General features: G+C 35.7%; 1 protein-coding gene across 1 annotated transcript in view; it reads right to left on the bottom strand.

The window, feature by feature from the left end:
- Positions 1-21,792, bottom strand: part of LOC140438242 (carbonic anhydrase 1-like) — an 87,695-nt gene extending 65,903 nt beyond the window's left edge. The window contains exon 1 of the mRNA XM_072527938.1: positions 21,579-21,792. Within this exon, the coding sequence (XP_072384039.1) occupies positions 21,579-21,642 (64 nt within the window). The 5' untranslated portion in view covers positions 21,643-21,792. The remainder of the gene's footprint in view (positions 1-21,578) is intronic.
- Positions 21,793-22,122: the final 330 nt, after the last annotated feature.

Raw genomic sequence — 22,122 nt, 5'->3', positions numbered from 1 at the left:
TCGCTAGCGATCTGAAGGTGGGAACGGACCAACTCATGTACATCGTCCATTCTTCTTCGTAATTCGATCACATAATCTTCACCTGCTACATCTTCTCCAGGTCGACACCCAAACTCTAGATCACAAGGTAGTCGCATTTCGCGTCCGAATAGGACTTTCGCTGGTGTCTGGCCTGTTGATTCGTTAACAGCAGATCTGTAGGCCATTGTGAAGAACGGAAGGTATTGGTCCCAGCCTCGCTGATGATCGGACACCATCTTTGTCAAATATTTGCCAACTGTCCTATTCATCCGTTCTACCATACCATCAGATTGCGGATGATATGCTGTAGTTCTTGTTTTCTTCATGCCTAGTCTATCACATATTCCTTGGAATAGATCGCTTTCGAAGTTCCTGCCTTGGTCACTATGGATCTCCAAAGGCACTCCAAATCGGCTGATATATTCTTGGATCAACTTATCTGCAACGGTGGCGGCCTTCTGGTCTGGAAGTGCGTAAATCTCGACCCACTTCCAACATTATATTGTCTCATAGGAGCTCTCCTTTTTCGGTAAGGCCCGTTACTCGTGGCACAAATAGTACATTTCTTACACCAGTCTTTTACATCGTCGGAACTGTTCATCCAATAAAACCGTTCCCGAATTCGCTGAAGGGTTTTCCTTACACCAAAATGCCCTCCCGATGGACTGTCGTGTAACTGACGAAGTACTTCGGCTATTCTGCTCTTTGGGATCACCAACTGTCTTCTCTTCTCTGAACCGTCATCATTTTCCAGGACTCGTTTAAGCAAGCCATCTTCGATGATAAATGAGTCCCACTGGGCCCAATACGTCTTAACTACTGAGCATAGGTTTGATATTTCCTGCCAAGGTGGTCGACGGTTTTCCTCTTTCTATTTTCGTTTTTCTGTATAACTGGATCTCTCTCTTGTTCTTCCCTGATCTTAGTAGGCGTCCAGTCGTCGTTGACAATCGTCGTTCTTAGCACTGCTGCTTCCTTGGATTCCGTTTTGTTGCAGTGGGAACACTCTGCTGAGCATGGCCTTCTGGAAAGAGAATCAGCGTTTCTGTGGCTAACTCCGGCCCGGTGCTCAATCTTAAAATCGTATTCTTGGAGTCGTTCGATCCACCTGGCTATCTGACCCTCTGGATTCTTAAACTGCATCAACCACTTAAGGGCGGCATGGTCGGTTCGGATTAGAAACTTTCTTCCATAGAGGTATTGATAGAAGTGCTCTACTGATTTCACTACTGCCAGAAGTTCTCTTCTCGTGACGCAATAATTCCGCTCAGGTTTTGAAAGAACTTTACTAAAATATCCGAGGACTCGTTCCTGTCCTCCTTGAATCTGAGACAGCACTCCTCCAATTCCCACATTACTTGCATCTGTATCTAAGATGAACTCTCCTTCTGGCAGTGGATACCCTAAAATTGGTGCTGTTATTAAATGCTTTTTCAACGTTTCAAAGGCATTTTGGCAGTCTATATCCCAGCGGTATTCTCTTGCTTCCTCTGTAAGTCGCGTTAATGGCTTAGCGATATCTGCAAACTTCTTAATAAACCTCCGGTAGTAAGTACATAGTCCAAGAAAACTTCTCACTTGATGTTTGTCAGTTGGTTTTGGCCATTCCTTAATGGAATCGATTTTTCCCTTATCCACGGCCACTCCTTCTTTACTGACTATATGACCCAGATAATTGACTTTACCTTGAAATAGCTGGCACTTCTTGGGGTTTAGCATCAATTGGGCAGCTTTAAGTCGATTAAAAACGTTTTCTAAATTCCTCAAATGATCTTCGAATGTCTCCCCCAAGACGATTATGTCATCTAAATAAACCAGGCATGTTTTCCAAGATAACCCTCTCAACACATTTTCCATAAGCCTCTCAAATGTCGCAGGAGCATTACAAAGTCCAAATGGCATAACGTTGAATTGCCACAATCCAGATCCTGTGGTGAAGGCTGTCTTTTCTTTATCGACTGGGTCCATTTCTACCTGCCAGTATCCAGACTTCAAATCTAAAGTAGAAAACAATTTACTTCCAGCCAATGTGTCCAATGTGTCATCGATCCGAGGCAGAGGATAACTATCTTTCTTGGTAACGTTGTTCAGCAAACGGTAATCCACACAGAACCTCGTCGTTCCGTCTTTCTTCTTAACCAGGACCACCGGAGAGACCCATGGACTCGTAGAAGGTTCTATCACCCCGTCTTTCTTCATTTCCTGAACAATCGTTTCAGCTTCCTCTCTCTTCGCCTGTGGTAATCGTCGAGCTGTTTGACGAATTGGCTTAGCATTACCAGTATCAATTTTATGCTTAACAACGGTAGTTCTTCCCGTCTTTCCTCCTTTCGGTACGAAAATATCACGATACTGCCGAAGAAATTCCCTTAATTTCCTTTTCTCCATCTGATTTAGAGACTGTCCTGCAACTGCAACCATTTGGTCGAATTTGTCGTTGGAATTATCAGATGTTGTCGCCTGACGAATTATGGATGTCACAGGTACACAAGTTCCTACTTTTGTCTCTTTCTTTATGGTCACTGGGTAGTCGTTGACATTGATAAGTCTCACAGGAATTTCTTTAGCCGAAGTCACCAATTCCTTTCCAATTATGATTCCACGGCCAACCTCATCGTCGTGGTTCCAAGGCTCCATCATAACAGGTCTCCCTTCGTCTACAATTCCCTGTAGTCGCGCTACTATGATCGTTTCGCTTCTCGCAGGCACGACTGTATCTTCTGTAATGGCTGCTTGCACAGTGTTGTCATTATGTGGATGGAGAAATACCTCCTCGTTGCCAACTTTGATTACCTTATTCTTAAAATCCAATTGGAATCCATGCATATTCATTACGTCCATTCCTAATATAACATCCTCTTCGATGTCAGCAACTATAACAGTATGGACAAACTTTTCTGCCCCAATTCCCAATTGTACCTGGATTTCTCCATGAATGTTGGCATTTTCACCTGTAGCGGTCCGAAGTCGTAACCTCGTTGGTAACAGTTTCTTTCGGCTGTTTATAACTGTCGGGCGTATAATGGTTCTGGTCGCTCCGGTATCCACCAACAACGTATGCTTTTTACCATTTATGTCTCCATCTACATATACACTATCTTCACGACATTTCAAAGAAGCTATTAGTATGAGAGGGTCTTTGGAAAAGTTTTGGGTCGAAGCTGCCCCCCTAAGGCTGACCCGTTCTAGTTTTCCTGATGGTGAGTTTCTTGATTTGCGTCGTACCTAGGGTGCTTACAGGAGCTTCGTACGTGTCCTATTTCGCCACAATTCCAGCATCTGATGGTCTTCGTTTTCTTGTATGTCATGCTTTTCATCATATTAACAAGCTGGTCAAGTTTATCTTCATCTCCTTCCTCTTTTACAGTCCTAACTTTACTGTACCCGCCAGAGGCCTGCGTAGCTGACTCGTATTCGAGGGCGGCGGATAGGACATCAACCAGCGTCTTGTGACGAGCTAATCGTAGTGTTCTCTGCATTTCATGATCACGAAGACCATCAATAAACGTTTGAACGGCCAATTTTTCCATCATGTCTTCGGGAGCTGTTGGATAAGCATATCGTACTAATCTGGCAATATCTACCTCATATTCTTGAAGAGCCTCATCTTTCTTCTGTCTACGATTTTTAAGCTGTGACTGATATACATGCTCCAAATGTTCGTGGCCATATCGCATATTTAACCTCTTCTTCAGTTGTTCGAAATCATCGGTCTCCTCTACGGCTATGGTCTGAAGCACATCTAAGGCATCTCCTCGAAGAGCGATAGTCAGGTTTACAGCCTTTTCTTTTTCAGACCATCCATTTGCTCTTGCGGCTGATTCGAACTGTTTCATGTAGTTGTTCCATGATGATTTTCCGTCGAAAGTTGGGACTTTAACATGAATAGAACCTCCACTTCCTTCAAATTTCGGCCGTGTCTCCAACTTAAATTTCGTCTCGTCTTCTTTTATCTCCACTGTAATCGGATTGTTACCTCTCTCTGCTGTCCCTGTTTCTTCCATCTTCCTTTCCATCTCTTTAATCTTTTCTTCGAAGGCCAACTTATCGGCAGCAACTTGGTTTTTTAGCGAAGACACTCTATCGTCAAGAGCAGATATTTCAGAAGTGACTTTAGAGATGTTAGCAGAAACTTTGCTTTCCAGAGAAGAAATCTCGTTAGAAACTTTGCTTTCTAAAGAAGCGATGTCGCCGGATACTTTGTTCTCCAATGATGCGATGTCGCCGGAAACTTTGGCTACATCAGAAGACACTTTCGAAATATCGTCGGAAACTTTGTTCTCTAATGATGCGATGTCGCCGGAAACTTTGGCTACATCAGAAGAAACTTTCGAAATCGACGAGAGGACAGCATCTTCAAATATATAAGTCTCTGGATCTAGTCCTTCTTCTAGCAAAGCGTTCTTTAGTCGTTGGACTAACTCAGCCTTTTTTCCGGTAGAAGCTAATTCTCTGTCTTCAAGATGTCTTCTTAAATTAGTCACTGTCAGCTCATAAATCGTAGCCATTTTCACAATTTATTTTATATTCACTTGTATTATTATTATAAGTCTAATTTATGTTCGATCTCACTCTGACACCATTTGTTGTGAATTTATTAAAAGGTTCAATATTTATAACACTTACGGATTTAATTTATTTCTTTATTTATATTAACTTATCTGACAATAATTTATTATATTCGTACGTAACAAATTCGCGAGCGCGGGTGTTGAGAATTAACTGTCCTTCCATATAAAAATGTTTTATTTTTATACATAAATCGCCGTTATCTCGAAAAGTCCAAATCATTCTTGAGTAGACGGCGAAACGGTAAAGGCAAACTGGATTTCCCTCGCATCGGTTCGACCTTTTTCTGAAAGGTCGTTCAGGTAAATAGATGCCTCTCGTAAACTCTACAACATATTAGAATAAAAACATGTTACAGGTTAAAACTATGACTCATATTTTTACGTAACAGTAGTTTGAACTGTGAAATATTAGGTACAGTTATTGGTGTTTTCAATGATCGTGTTTTACCAACTAAGTGTGACATTCTAAAGTGGTTTCTTTTTATTCGTAATGAACTTAAGTTGACAAATAATAATAAAGATCTATCTATCGCCGACGTCTTCAATTGAAAATATTATCTATTAAAATCTTAAGCGATACACAAAAACTCAGCAAACATCTGATTCATACAAAGAAACGATTTGCCAGTTTGGAAAGGAGTGTGAAAAGTTATTTGATATCGCGGCTTGCAAGTGCAACATGACTGGAACTGTGTGTGTGTACTTGTAATAAAATCAAGAAAGTACCACAAAATGACCAAATTTTTCTTCAAGATCAACGATCCTGTAGAAAATGGCAATTGGACCAGTGGATAATCTGCTGCAATAAGAAAGAAAATGGAAAAAACCATGAAGGCAAAGACAAGTTCTCAAAAATATAATACTGGCGAAATTGTTCCTAAAGCATGCACCGTTGATTCCTCTAATCGTTCCATAAGTAGCAGCTTGTCTGACTCAAGTTCTTCTGATGCAGATGATCATGATGAAGAATTCATTGCTCCTTTATCAACAGTTACAGTCCAACCATATACGTCACAAATGCGGATTTGCTTGCCAAGTTTAGCTTCGGCGTGCGACAGAACCGGGGTCTCCGATCGTTCTGCTGCAATTATAGCATCAGCGGTCTTAGAAGATATGAGAGTTATATAACTGTGCACACATGTGTTATACAGTGTAGGTAAAAGTTTATGGTCGGTATGTACCTTATGTGAGATGGAGTGAGAAACACCTATTTAAAAAGAGAGAGGTATATTAGGTCAGCCCATTATATCGTCGAAATAGCATTAGTGGAACTAAGAAAAGAGGAGAAGTTCAACGTTGCCAAACTTATTGGTTTTATTTGACCTGTTGTCTTTTTAGCATTTTAACAACGGTCTAAGATAATCAAATTTGGGCGAATTGATTGAAATGGCAGCTTACTGTTTTTTACTTTAAATTTGCCACAATTTTTCTTTACAATAAGTTTAATTTAACATTTTGATTTCCACTTCGGAAATCGTTTTATGTAAATAAAATTTATTAATGTTTCGTATTTTAAGTACGATTTCCGAATTAAAAATCTAAACATCAAAATAAGCTTATTTTAAAGTCACATTGTGCCTTATTTCCAATGAAAATAATAAAATGCATATAACTCCACAATAAATAAACCTTCATACGAAATTATTTGGCAACGTCTCATGTCGCGTAGTCAAACACGGAATCAAAGTACGAACACAGGTAACGAACGAGTAGAGGTGGGCATTCTTTTTTTTTTAATCTGGAGAAAACTAATAAATATTTTTGAAAAATTTAAACGCAGAATGAAAGAATACATTATTACCGAGGGCCGAAAGTCTCTGAAAACTTCTATAATGTTTATTTTAATAAGTTACAGTGGCGAAAAAAGAGAAAATTTAGTGTGATTTTGAATTTTAAGTATCTCATTCAAAAAAACTTTTTATTTGTTTCGGCCCTCGGCAATAATGTCACCTTTCATTCTGCGTTTAAATTTTTCAAAAATATTTGTTACTTTTCTCAGGATTCTAAAAAAATGAATACATTTAAAAAGCATTGGCCTGAAATTTTGCGCCCACGCTCTTAACGCAACTAAACCGATTTTCGTAAACAATAACTATGATTGTTTGACAGTAGTTTCAAGTAAGAGAGTACCTACATAAACAAACATAATGGCTATTATCGTTTATGTGTATATTTATTGAAGTGAAAGAAACTAATGAAGAATATATTTATTTTAACTTGAAAAATAAACTAAACAATACAACCCGATATTAGTAATTGTACTACGTCGGATACTATGGATGTAAGGTTACCGTTTGCTAAAATTTTATTGCAAGATTCTTGAAGGCAGCGTACCATAACAATCACTTAACTACCCTTCAAGTATTTTTGGCCACTCATTGTAGTTGTTATTTCTTTAAAAGGCCGTAAAATTTGGGAAAATTGAGAACAAAAAATCCAGTCTTCATTATTTAGATTTAGTCCAAGTCTAAGTCTGTATTAACTAATACAAAAGTGGAACGGATTGTAAAATATTGTAGTATTGTACCAAAATCTGTTCATTGTAAACACATGTTCAAAATCTGGTTTAATTTTAAACAAAAGAAGAAACAACAAGAAAAGTGGAAAAACGTATGTTTTTAAATGTCAATTTAGACGATTCGCGATTTAATAATGTGTCATGTAAATGTAAGTACTATTTGTATTGTTTAATTTATTTTTGAAGTTATAATAAATATATCCTTCGTTAGTTTCTTTCAATATAATAGCCAATATGTTTTTTGTGTACTCGCTTATTTGAAACTACTGATAAACAATCAACTAGTTACAGTTTACGAAAAACGGTTCCGATAAAAATGTCAACGACCCACCTCTAGTTTCTTAGGATAGGAACCAGAGATATGTATATCTCAGATCGGAACTAATCGGAACTAATCGAAACTAATCGGAACTAATCGTCTTACTACTGGGCAATGGGCAGCAATAAGAAATATGGAGGGGAGACCAAGGGGAAATATGATTGTTATCTTTGTCTGTTCGCTGAAAATATGATTTTATATCTGTGTTAGATATCCTGTTAAATTTTACCATACCGACCATAAACTTTTACCTACACTGTATAAAAGCGACAGCGTGCATCTCATAGACTCCAGAAGCAGAAGGAAGGACTGTCAATCAGAAGTATATTTTTTGATGGGCGTAAAGACAAGACTGTCTTACAACGAAAAAAGGCAATAAGTTTTATCAAAGAGTAGTTACAGAAGAACATGTAACAAATATTGAAGAGCCAGACTCTCGATATGTATGGCACGTGTCTTCTTTATCAGGATCGGCGGCAAACAGTTGGATGCGATGGCACGGTAGTGAACACCAGCCCTAAAGTAGGCGTTATAAGAAAACTAGAAGAATACTGCGGCACCTCACTTCAATAGCTAGGATGCTTATTGCATTGCAATGAACTACCTCTACGTCATTTAATCAAACAGTTAGATGGACGCACCAGTCCTAATGATTTGAGCCTTAAAAAACCTGAAAAAATATCACGTGCAAGGTGATAGTTGCTAATCAGTTGCTTCGATTGTATGTTGGAACTGAATGTCCCAGCCCTCAATTAATTATGTAAGTAAGTTTCATCCAAAAAGTGTATGCATCAGTTTGGTTTTATATAAAACTGTATCCTAGCTGTTCTGGTGGTTCAAAACATTTATGGCGAATGATCCATTATTCACGATTTCTACCAGTTGACCAAAGAAAAATTGTCGATGCCATTATCCAAATAAATGCTTATTTTGCCCATACCGAAAAATTATTACTCGGTATGACGAAAGAAGAACGAAAACATATATGGGAGCTTGGACTACGCAAAGTGCTGAAAGCTAGACAAAGTCAAAAAGAAAAAAAGATCCGGAGATTCATAATACCAACATTAAATTTTAGTGCTGCAGATTATATTGACTTAATAAAAATATTACGTTAGATATAGTTTATAAAATAAGTTTTCAATCACATTAATAATGTGTAGACGGAGCGGAAGTCGACTATATACCTGAAGATGTAAAATACTCAAATATATTCTCTTTTTTCTTCAGAAGGATGTTCGATTATTTAGTCTGTCAATAGAAAGTGTGCTAGCAACCACGGATGCTTTTTTTGTTTGTATGTACAAAATGGCTTCTTAAATATACCAAAATGTCATGTATGACATGAATCATATTGTTACAAATACAACATTAGCCGCAATTAATTCTACGTATTGTGTTTACGGCAGTAAGCAAAATGAAACGCAATTATCGAGATTCGAAGTTTCTGTCTGAGAAAAATTTAATTCTCTTGAGTGAAAAATATCCAAGAAAGAAGTCTATTTAATAACGGAATTAATAAATGTCCTGAAATTATGCCGAAAGGTGGTTACACAGCAAAATAAAGACACAAAAAATGAATCAACACCGAATCAGGAGATTTCTGCAATTACACAACGAAGCAAATACTTTCAATGAAGAAGACAGTCAAGATTTGATTTCACGTCCAAAGTGTCTATGTATCTGTTTATACGTATTTCGCCCTAATATTGCTCGTCAGAACAGATATTCATAGGCTTTCTCAACGTGAAAAATAAATCTTTTCTGTCTTTAAGAAGCAACAATAAAATGGCTTCGATATGGACGCAATAACATCTGATAATAAATCCGTAAAATAGTTTCGAAACATAATTCAGATTTCTTCTTTAATCTGAGCCTTCTAAAAATTGCAAGGCAAAACAGACATTGATAAAGATGTTAATAGGGACGTTTTATTGTTAATTCTTAAAGACAGAAAAGATTTATTTTTCACGTTGAGAAAGCCTATGAATATCTGTTCTGACGAGCCCTATTAGGGCGAAATACGTATAAACAGATACATAGACACTTTGGACGTGAAATCAAATCTTGACTGTCTTTTTCATTTTATTCGGATCTACTCTGTATGAGTACAAGAAACCAATTCGCTAAGGATTTCTTCTCAGTTGAGGAGACATGTCGTGGAATTCAAATTTTAGATTCCCCATGTCTCTATTAACATCTTTATCAACGTCTGTTTTGCCTTGCAATTTTTAGAAGGCTCAGATTAAAGAAGAAATCTGAATTGTGTTTCGAAACTATTTTACGGGTCAAATACTTTCATTTTATAAGCGTCAAGTAAAAACTAAAAAGTCCGTCAAAGGAAGAACTGGAATACAAAGTAAACGTTTAACTTGCATGGTATGAAACAGGAATGATAACGCAGTCCAACAAAATTTAAAAAATTTGGTACTTGAGAAATAACAATTTTTAATATTTTTGATGCTTTGATTTCAAAAATAGGTAATCTTTTTCATAGTAGTTTTTTTTGGAATCGATTGTATAATTTTAACTTCTGACAAACCTCCCTAACAAAGAAATTGCCAGAGCACTTGTAGAACTAGCAGGCATACATGGTAATTTAATTCAAAATAATTAAATGTAAATAAGAGATGCATTCGAAAGTACATAAAACCGCTGTTAGTCAGTAAAGTTTACATGTTGTATAACGGACTCTCCTTAACGCGTAAACGGACTCATGCAACTATTTCGTGGCGCTACTTCCGTGACGCTCGCCTCAACATTTTAATATAAAGAGAAAGTAATACAACGTCAGAATAGAAGCTTCGCTTCAAAAGGAAAATTAGTTTACCCACATGATATTCTTAGAGAAGTATGGAGAAATGGTATCTACGTGAAGAAAATACAGTTCGTTATTTATTTTGGCATTTGCATTATAAAGTTATTATTTAAGCATTCAAATTTTACACAACGACGAGGTTCAAATTGGCCAAATCTCCTAGCATGCCAAATAGAATCCTGTTCACTAATTCACCAAGGGTAAGCCCAACAATTACGCTAAAATAAGAGGCAAACTAAGTGATGTTCTCGCTGTTATTTATCGTGGCATGGATATTAATTTAAAATTAACGTTTTTTGATTTTTTGAAAAAAATTTAAGTACAATCCACCTTTGATACTCAGAAGTTTTGCAATCCGATACACCTCACGTCAAGGTCGCTGCCGTGTCTGCTTGTACTAAAACCTGTCGCGACATGAATCTCATTTTTACCGGATGCTTCATTTCATGTGTTTTCCGTGAGCAGTTCAGTTCGATAGGGTATTTAGATACAGTAATACGTAATGCCAAACTTTTATTTAATTCGTTTAGAATGACGAGCACAAGTTCAAAACGCATGTGTGTGTATGTGTTTTATTGGCACTGGTTTTAACAACCAACTGGCCAGAAGTTCAAAACGAAAGAACAAAAGGCTGACTCCAAGTGTGGTGAAACTCGGACTGCGATATCTAGATTCTATGATATTGGACGAGCTACAGTGTACGACATCATGAAAAACAAAGACAAAATCAAAAAATTTGTGAAATCTGTAGAGAATGATTTTATATATAATAACGGATTTATTATGGCTGTCGCCGCTTCTCCGCCCCCAATTTCCATCTTTTTCTGTCATATGCAGTTGCCTCTTCTAAGTCTCTTGCCGCCATTGCTTCATCAATATCGTTGCGCCAACTTCTCCGTGGTCGTCCTCTCTTTTTTCTTTCAGGAGGGATCCATTCCAGTACTCTTCTAGGCCATCTGTACTCTGGCATTCTTTTAACATGTCCGAACCAGATTAATTGTTTTCTTTCTATATCATCATTGATATTTCGCTCCATTTTCATTTCGTTTCTTATTTGTTCGTTTCTAACTCTCTCCAGTTTCGATCTACCGCAGCTTCGTCTCAGATAATCCATTTCTGTCGTCATAAGTTTGTTTCTATTAGCTTTGGTAACGTCCCATACTTCCGAACCGTAAAGTGTAATACTTTGGACTATACTACCGTAAATGTGTTTTCTGGTTTCTCGTCGAATTGTTTTTTGCCAGAGAAGAGAGTTTTAGGCACGGGTCGCTGCTCTGCCCTTGTTTATTCTTTCCCTAATTTCATCTGCGCTATTTCCCTTCTTGCTGAAAATTACCCCCAAATATTTGCAGGATTGCACGCCTTTGATTTTGTCGTCTTCCAAGACTAGGTCACATATTTCATCTGTTCCCACTGAGAGATATTCACATTTTGTCATATTCATGTTTAGACCTGCCACCTCATATTCTTCTTGCAGTTTTCTTACCATATAGCTAAGATCGTAGCTAAGATAAGAGAATGATTTTTAGGACAGAAAACCCTTAAAATTAGTGAATTTCCTGATGTTGAAGAAGCTCTGCACATCTAGTTTAAGAAACAACGAAGCAGACAAGCTCCTATTTCAGGTGACATTTTAAAAAATAAAGCTCAGTTTTTTTATCAGGAATTATCAAATACTGATTTTCGTGCTAGTCAAGATTTGTTCGAAAACTTTAAAAAACGGTACCTATGAATTCTATGGAATACGATTTTTGTAGATGAGTGAAGAGAACTTGAGTTCAGATAAGTCTGGGATATCTGAATTTATTCAGAATTTGAACAAAAAGATCACCGAATTAGACCTAATTCCTGAACAACTTTATAACGCTGATGAAACCGGTCGAAACTGGCGGCAACTTTTAATAAAGACATTTGTCACTTCAGACGCTATTGCATTGATTCATACCCATGCTAATCGTGGGTAAGTCCAACAAACCTCATGCCTTCAAAAATGTTAAAATTGAGAAGCTACCAATTACGTACAGTTTTTCTGGATTGGTACAAGAACAGCTTTATCCCACAAGTTAAAGATGAGCTAAGAAAAAAGAAACTGCCAGTGAAAGCCCTCCTTTTGTTAGACAATGCTCCAGGACATCCTGATAAGGACGAATTAAAAATCGAAACTGCCTATGGATATATAGAGGCAATGTACTTACCGACAAATACTACTACATTGATTCAGTCCATGCATCAAAACGTTATTAAAACTCTCAAGGCACTCTACAAGAAACAACTCCTTGCTGTTTCCAAGTCAACCAAATACTGATGCGATTATCAATTCTGCGTTTGCCTGGCAGCAAGTCAAACCTACTACACTAATTAAATCGTGGAAGACTATTTGGCCAAACAACCCACTCCTTCTAATAGAAGTTAACGAAGAATCCAATGAACAACATGTGCAAGTTGTATTAGATGCTGGCCTTCAAATTTGCAACGATATGAGTATTCATCAGAATCAAGAGAAGCTTTACAAGAGTGGATTTTAGATGAAAACCTCAATGCTGACTTAACACATAAAGAAATAATTAAAAAGAAATGACAGATTCTGATGAAAATGTGACCCAGGAAGTACAGGATGAAAAATATTTCACCGTCAACTGTAATGATGCTATATTGGCTGCAAGCACTTTGATGCGTTGGTGCGAGGAGAGAGCATATGACTTTGAACAAATTTTAATGTTAAAGGAGATACAAGAACAAGCAATGCCAGACTGTCTAAACAAGAAAAAGCAAAAGAGAATCAAGTGTGAGCGCAGTATGTACTTACATACGTTCATAATTAATCTACATTAGTTGCGGCATTTAGTTATTAAAACGTGTAACATTAAATTTATTAGCTTCCATATTTCTTTTAATAAACATGTTTTAGTTAGCAGAAATGGGTGTTTTTGAATATCAACCCTTCACTGCATCATGTTGTTTAAAAACAACATACTAAAAATAAACATTTATTTTAATAGCTGTTAAAGATGAATCAGTTTGTGCATGACGTTGTTTACTAACAATACAGTATTAATCAGCGTAAGTAGACTAGACAATCATAGATGGTGTTGGTTACCAGTATTGTGTCTTCTTAGTTAGGTAGTGTACACGATTAGACACTGACACGTGCTTCAGTTTGTTTTTGTTAGTTTTACTGAAGTAATTTGAGTAAATATATTTTAAGTGTTATTAATAAGGTAAGCAAAATGCATGATTTCTGGCGGTATACAGTACTGCGCATATTTTTCTCATAATGATGTTTTTTGTTTTTGTTGTTTACAAACAACATCATGCATATCTAGTAAATTTTATCTTTTAGATAAAACATCATGAGTTGGAAAGATAAAAGGCCGCTGACTGACAAGGAACTTACCGATATAATAGATAGGCTTTGGGATAGCGAAGATGGGTTTGATGATGATGATGATATTGTCGATCCAGATTTCTTAGCTGACGAACAAGTTGGTACATATGATGAGTCTGATAATGAAGATTCTGAACCTGTGAACGAAATGGATGAGAATGTTGTAGACACTAATGTAGTTAATAGCACTGTAGAGGAGGAGCCTCCAGAAACTTTGGTTTACTTCAAGGGCAAAAGGTGTACTTATTTTACAATCAATTTGTTATCAAAAATATTAGATGTTTTTTTATTTTTAGACATTATATGGAGAAAAAAAAATTGAGCTTATCCGAACAGCAACTGGAATTTAGAGGAAATCAGAGTCTTCCAAATCATATCCTACAACTAGAAAGTCCCTATGAATATTTTAATTTATTCTTCACAGATAGCCTTTTAGACAAAATTGTGGAGGAGTCAAATTTATATGCCATACAGCAGAATTCTAACAAACCACTGAATATTACACGAAGTGACATAAAGCAGTTTATTGGAATTACAATATATATGTCCCTTGTTCATTTGCCCAACACAAGGGCATATTGGTCAGAAGAAATTGGCTTTGAGAAAATAAAAAGTGCTATGTCAGTCAACAGGTACGAAAAAATCAGACAATTTTTACATTTCAATAATAACGAGAATGCCTTATCCCGTGACAATCCAAACTACGATAGAGTTTATAAAATTAGACCAATAATTGACCACCTCAATGAAGCATTTTCAAACGGAATTCCATTAGAACAATATCTGTCCGTCGAAGAGCAAATTTGTTCTACCAAAGCTAGGCACTACATAAAGCAGTATCTACCAAACAAGCCACATAAATGGGGTTTTAATTTTTTTGTCTTATGCAGTAGCTCTGGATATGCGTATCGTATATAATTATATAACGGACAAGAGAATGATCAAAAAACGAGACCTGCTTTTGAACCTGACCTCGGAGCAACTGCAAATGTTGTGGTAAGATTGGCTAAAATCATTCCTAGGAATATGAGTCACTGGCTTTATTTTGACAATTATTACTCTTCTATACCTCTCCTTGTATATCTTTCCAAACAAGGTATTCACAGTTTAGGAACCGTAAGAAGGAATAGGATTCCAAATTGTAAGCTTCCGGATGAAAAGGCTATGAAAAATGAAGAAAGATGAACTAGTGTAGAGTATGTTGGTACTTGCGATGGTGTGGAAGTAAGTAGCTTAGTGTGGAAAGATAACAAAATTAGTCACATTTCTATCGACTTTCGCTGGCGAAGTTCCTAAAGCTACTGCCAAGAGATATGACAAGAAAGAAAAGAGAACAAAAGAAGTAAGTTGTCCATATCTTATACAAGAATACAACCGTCATATGGGCGGTGTTGATTTGTTGGACAGCAATATGGGACGGAATAAAATTATTCTAAGAAGTAAAAAATGGTATTTTAGAATATTTTACCATCTACTAGATCTAACCGTTGCTAACATTTGGATCCTTTACAAGAATTCAGCTGAACATAGAACTGGCGCGAAGCCTAAAGTCACACAGGCTCAGTTTAGAACACAACTGGCAGAAGCATTATGCAGAACAGGAGAGCGGTTCACCATTGTAAAAAGGGGCAGACCTTCAGCAAATGAAACTGAGGAGGTGCTACAAATAAAGAAGAGAAAAGGCCCAGCACAGGTTATGCCAGTAAAGGATGTTAGAATGGATGGAATTCACCATTGGCCTGTATAGTCCGAAAAACAAATAAGGTGCAAATTTCCACAGTGCAATGGCTATACACATGTGTTGTGCGAAAAGTGTGGTGTAGCACTTTGCTTCACTAAAACGAAGAACTGTTTTAAAAATTTTCATTGTTCCTAAATATTGTTTTAAGTCTGCATATTGTTTGCATAATGTTGTTCATAAACAACACTTATATTTTTCCAAAATAAAAAAAAAAACTAGTTGTTCAGAATTTTTTTTATTATTTTTTCCCGTAAAAATAACGAAAATCCAGTCTGCAAACTTATTTGTAACGAAAAATAAAAAATCATGCAGTGAAGGGTAGAATTTTACTAATAAAATTTAAGAATATTGTAGGCTACTGCTAGCAAAACAATGCCAAATATATATTCGGTAATCCGGACCTATTTGGTAATCCGACACCCCTTTGGTCCCATACTTGTCGGATTATCAATGGACAACTGTACTTCTTTAACAATTATTGAAAATTATTTGGATGAAGAATGCTGGTTATATGGCAAGTGCATTACCGTTTACAAATTTTAGTACTTACCACATTCCAAAATGTGGTAATTCGAATTTTATTTTTACTAAAGAGATGGACACTTTTTTACTACAAAAAACTCGTTAATTGTCATGAAATTGTAAACGAAACAAGTTCCAGTTAGGTGTAACTAATTGGTTGTAATAAATTAGTAAATGAAATTAGTTGAAAACAATTTTGACAACATAAAATTAACTGCATGGAACAAATGTTTCTTGTTTGGAAGCATTGTGGTATAAATTTATTATGGATTCAACGGCGGACATGCATTTTTTATTTGTTTGTCTATTTAACTATTTCTAGAATTTATACCATAAAAATATTGCTTGTACGAGTATAAATATAAAAGAAAAAGCACAAAATCGTATTTTCTGAATTTGACGCCATTCGCAACGACTGCATTTTTTTTTAATAAAAAGGAGGAATATAAAAATTGTTAGTTCAACAAAAACTGTTTACACAATCCAATTATGTATTCAGGATGTCTCAAATTTAACGGCCAACTTCACTGTAAAAAATTAGATTATGACGCTACAATCTAAAACCTAGTACCTACTTGGTTTTGTCGTCATAAATTTTAATAAAGAAGTTAGAACAGTTAGTCTTACAGTAGGCGGTATTACAGTAGACTATCGCGAAGCTTTGTACTATGTTTTCTGTATTTTTTAAATTTAAATAATATTATTAAAACTCAATTTAATTTAATTTAAAAGTAATTTTATTATTTATTTATTATTTATATTTTAATCAAATTATATTAAAATAATTTATTAAATTATTATGTTTGGTCTTAACGTCACCTTGTAACGTATTGACAACGTGTACGTTGTGTACTTTTGACAGACCTGTCATAAATCTCATAAATCTCGGTTTAGCTGTTTTGATTTCCATTTTACTAAATATAAATGTCAAAATAACTCTCAAACTTGGTGTGAATTTTGGGGTTCCCCCGGAAAAATATTATTTTTTGGCGGTTCTCTAAAGATATTGTTATTGTACTAATTAATTACCATTCTTCTAGAGATTTGGTATGATGAATTTACTAAAATGTAAATTGGAGCTGGAAGGTCAGATAATAGAACAAGTGATGGAGTTTAAATATCTAGGCATCACATTATCTAGCTACGGAAAGCTCGAAAAAGAAGTGGAAGATCAAGTGAATAGAGCAAACAGAGCCGCAGGCTGCCTAAACGAAACAATATGGAGAAATAAAAATATCGGGAAAGAAACGAAAGACAGAATTTTCAAAACAGTCATCAGACCAATAATGACATACGCGGCAGAAACAAGACCTGACACAGAGAGAACAAAAAGGATGTTAGAAACAGCAGAGATGAAAACACTTAGAAAAATTGATGGTAAGACACTATGGGACAGAGCTAGAAGTACAGATATACGACATAGATGCAAGGTGGAGAACATCAAAAACTGGGTAAGAAGTAGAAGAGTAGAATGGAACGATCATATAAGCCGAATAACAACAAATAGAGTAGTAAAGACGGCAAGATACGGTGCCTCAATAGGAAGACGATCAGTAGGAAGACCACACAAACGATGGAATTACAACTTACTGGAGGCACATTGAAAAACAGACAGAGTCATGTCTATATAAAAAGAAGAAGAAGAAGAAGAACTACAAATACATATACAAAACTAGTATATACAAAAATAATACATCCGTATCACCAAGTAAGTGAAATAAATGCTCAAACTCCACCATCGTGCTCAAATCAACCAAAAGTAAACTAAATGATACATTTTGACAATTATCAATAACAATATCAGGTACAGCCAACAGTTGTTCAATAAACCAACTTTTCTCATTCTACATCAAACTCTCCAGCTAACTTAAACTTAAAAAACAATTCAGAAACACAGAATGAATATGATTCGATGTTAGATGAAGAATATGAAGACTCTCAAAATAATAAATATACATGGCAAATATTGAGATTAAAAAGAAAAAGGTTTAAAATTGCGAAAGAAAATTGCGGTTTAAAGAAAATTGCGTAAATGATACGAATAAAAATCTACCAGTCTCAAAACCCCCTCCAATTTTTATATATGACGTGAATGACTATAGCAAAAGGATAGATAATTTAGCTCAAGCAGTAGAAGTAGAAACTTATTTTACTAAAGCCTTAACAAACAACACAATAAAAATTTTACCGAAGACACTTGAATCCTACAGAAAACTAATACATTACGTACGAGAGGAAAGCATCGTCCACCATACATACCAACCTAAGTCTACTCTCAGCCTCTCTCTTTTAAAGAAGAGAGAGCGTACATAGCAGTTATTCGAGACCTACATCACTCCTGTCAGATAGATAAAAAAAAGCGGAAATCCAGAAAAGAGGTCATAAGGTAAGGAACATTACAAATGCCAGAAACGAAAAACAAAGAGATATTTGAACGATAATATATACAACATTGTAAAATAAGGGTAGAACCACAGAGAATTTAAATAAATATACCACAATGTACACGATGTCAAGAATATGGTCACACTAAAACGTACTGTGCAAATCATATAATTGCGTAAAATGCGCTGGATCAAACAATACAAAAGACTGCCAGAAATCAAAAAACACGCCAGTAACTTGCACTCATTGCAACGAAGACCATCCTTCTAATTATAGAGGATGTTCTGTTTATCGTAAACTACTAAATATCAGATACAATGATAAATCAAAACAAATCACCACACAAAATACTGTCAACAGTTCCAATGTAAATATTCCTACCCAACATCATGATCATAATTTTAACAGAATCAGTTAAAGATGTTGCCATTGGAAACATTGGTAAAATAAAATTTTTAGCGGTATTGCGGTAGCTCTAATAAGACCTACCGCAATAATACTTAGAGAACCGTCACTGGACGGTACCTAGCTCACATTAATTTACTTACAGACTATTTACTGATTACTCTGTCTATAGAGTATATTGTAAACATGCAATGTAACAATAAAAAAAATTGTAAATATTTGTTATTCGGTCCATTTATATTTTCTTGTTCGCCGGTAAATCAATTTTTAATTTTATAATTTAAATAGTGATGGCCAATTCAATTTTCAAAAGATATGTCCATTATCTTGAATAGTATTAATTGTGAAAATACTACTTGGATTTGTCATTTTTATATTACATTGTTAAATTATTTAAAGTAAAACAAAAACAAAAACAATGACCAACACAGACAATCCCAGACGTATAACTATAAATGGCAGTGAGATAGAAGAATTCCAGAATTATATTTACCTAAGCCAAATTCTGAAACTTGACTAGAAGACTAGAAGAGCAAGACTGGCATGGGCAGTATTTGGAAAACACAGTTGCACATTAAAGAATCGCAAAATACGTCAATACTTGAGGAACAAACTGTTCAAACAATGCATCCTACCTATCATGATATATGGATGTCAAACCTAGCCCCTAACCAAGGCAAATATGAATAAACTAGCCACAACAGAAAGGGTATGTTGCACAAATTGGGAGTATGTTGCTCAGGATAGACATCGATGAAAGGAGTTGGGAAAGGACTATGTCCAAAAATGGACGATAGAATGCTAAGAAAAAGAGATCTTGATCTAAATCTACGATATCGCATGATAAAATGTTATATACACAGTATCCCACTACATGCCATAAAAACCTGGACTCTGGCAATTAGCTCGTTACAACGCCCGAAACTTAGAGAACTTAGAGAAAAACTTACAGGTGGATATTCCGCCACATTCTAAAGATTCTATGGACTGACCATGTTATAAAAAAAGAAGTTTTAAAAGGTATGAATAGAGATCGTGAAATTGTAGATATATAAAAACGTAAAAAACCTGAGAAAGGCGTATGACTCTGTACCAAGGTCAGAACTATGGGAGCCAATGTACAAATTAGAAATACAGACGGGAATCATAGAAGCTACAAAAGCTCTGTATAAAGAAAATAGAGTGTCCATTAAAATGGGAACAAGAATCATAGGAAACTTCACCACAACAAAAGGGCTCCTGCAGGGTTGTTCCACATCTCCAACCCTATTCAAAATATACTTAGAGAAAGCCTTGACTACATGGAAAAGAAAATGTGAAGGCATGGGAGTACGGGTACGGAACGAATACCTATATACGTTAAGCTTTGCAGACGATCAAGTAGTGATTGCACAAGACCAAGGCGACCTCAGCTACATGATGAAGAAACTACAAGAAGAATATACCAGGACTGGCCTAGATATTAACCTCGCGAAAACAGAGTACCTACCTACAAGTGAAGAAGACATAGAAGATCTACAGATTGATGACAACGTAACAATCGAAGGAAAGGATAAATTCAAATACTTGGGGTTTATAATCACGAAAAAGGCAACAACAGAGGAAGAAATTACACAAAGATTGGGACAAACAAAAACAGCAATCCGACAACTTAACTCAGTATGGTGGGATAGACACCTAAATATGAAGACAAAACACAGATTTATAAAACATTAGTGCGAAGTATTATGACATATGGGGCTGAAAATTGGATCATAAACAAGAAAAACAGCAGTAAGATAGTAGCAACAGAGATGGAATGCCTGCGAAGATGCTGCAGAGTAACAAGAATGGATAGGAGGAGTAATGACGAAATAAAGCAAAGAACATCAATAGAAACAGACATATTAACATATATAGAACAAAAATGACTAAAGTGGTATGGACATGTAAGAAGAACTAGCGACTGCAGATGGATAAAGAGAATAACCGAATGGAACCCCATAGGAAGGAGGAAAAGAGGACGACCCCGAAAATCCTGGAGGAACGAAATAGACGACGCCATGAGTAAGAGAGGTCTAAACGATGGAGAATGGGACAACAGAGAGAGATGGAAAAACGGTTGAGCGAGGAAGGCAGTGAATACTGTAGAATCCCTGAATATAATATATAAAAACGTAAAAATCTTATCTTAAACTTATATTCAGACACGGGAGATATTATTTCCTTCAAGTAATAATGGAAGGAAAATAGAGGGAAAGGTGGTCCTGGCAGACGGCAAATGACCTGGCTGCGTAGCATTAAGGTTTGGACAGGACTAGACATCCAAACCCTAATAAGAAAGCACAAGATAGGTAGGTATATATAAAGATCACGATGAAAACATTAAATTGGAAAGGCATCGAACATCCAAACCCTAATAAGAAAAGCACAGGATAGGTATATAGAAAGATCACAATGAAAACATTAAATTAGAAAGGCATCGATCAAAGATAATTGAGGGAAGGATGCGTAAGTAACGAAAATAATAAAATACAAGCCGAAGGGTACAAATAAAATAGGTGTCTAAATAGAATAGTATGTGGAAATTACACATAAAACTTAAAATGACGTACAACTGAAACAAATATGTAAAAATAGATAAAAGCAATAAAAACAGAATTCAATTATTGTTTTCGGTATCTATAGAAATAATTGTTGTCAGTCCAATATAAACAATTTTTATATTATTAATTTATTTATATTTTATCAGCGGAATAATTTTGTACCCTTTTAATATGTGAGTCACGTATCGAATCACATTTATTTGTATGAAGCATACAAGTTGAATGGATTGTATTTCATAAAAAATAATGCAGATTGATTGTTGATAATATCTGCTATTACACTAATATTAAAATATATTTTTACTTACTTAACTGTAATAAAACTGAAACAACAAAAAGTTTAATTTCGAGACACCTAAATTTTACCACCATTTTTTAAATAAAATTCAAATCAGAACCGTTATTTTTATATTACACGAACTACAGTCCTGTAACGATCTTTCGGTGGTATTCACTACGCGAGTGATTCTTTTATGACAATTCGATAGTTGATAGCTCTACCGTTTGTTATGTCGAGGTATCACATGTAGCTTCGATGACCATGGGCGTCCGTTTGAAAAACTATATTATGACTAAGGCGAGATCAGATGACTAAATGATTTCTCGCCGACTTTCTTCAAAGGTGTAACGTAAGGTCAATTGGAACGATTCGTAAGGTTTGAATCAACACAGAAATTTTTGGTTGGCCGAAAAATTTTAGTAATTACTGAATTCAACATCCATCTGTAAATCGTTTAGATATTTCAACATTATATGATAAAAGCTCCGTTAAAATAATTATTATACTATAATCAAATTGTATGTTTCAGAAATTTCCTTTCCTTGTAGCCTTTTGATTCAATTTTGCCATTA

This window comes from Diabrotica undecimpunctata, chromosome 4 (assembly GCF_040954645.1).
Source record: "Diabrotica undecimpunctata isolate CICGRU chromosome 4, icDiaUnde3, whole genome shotgun sequence".
NCBI classification, from domain to species: Eukaryota; Metazoa; Arthropoda; class Insecta; order Coleoptera; family Chrysomelidae; genus Diabrotica; species Diabrotica undecimpunctata.
Note: the sequence above shows the minus strand (reverse complement) of the source record. Positions and strands in the feature narration are given on the sequence as shown.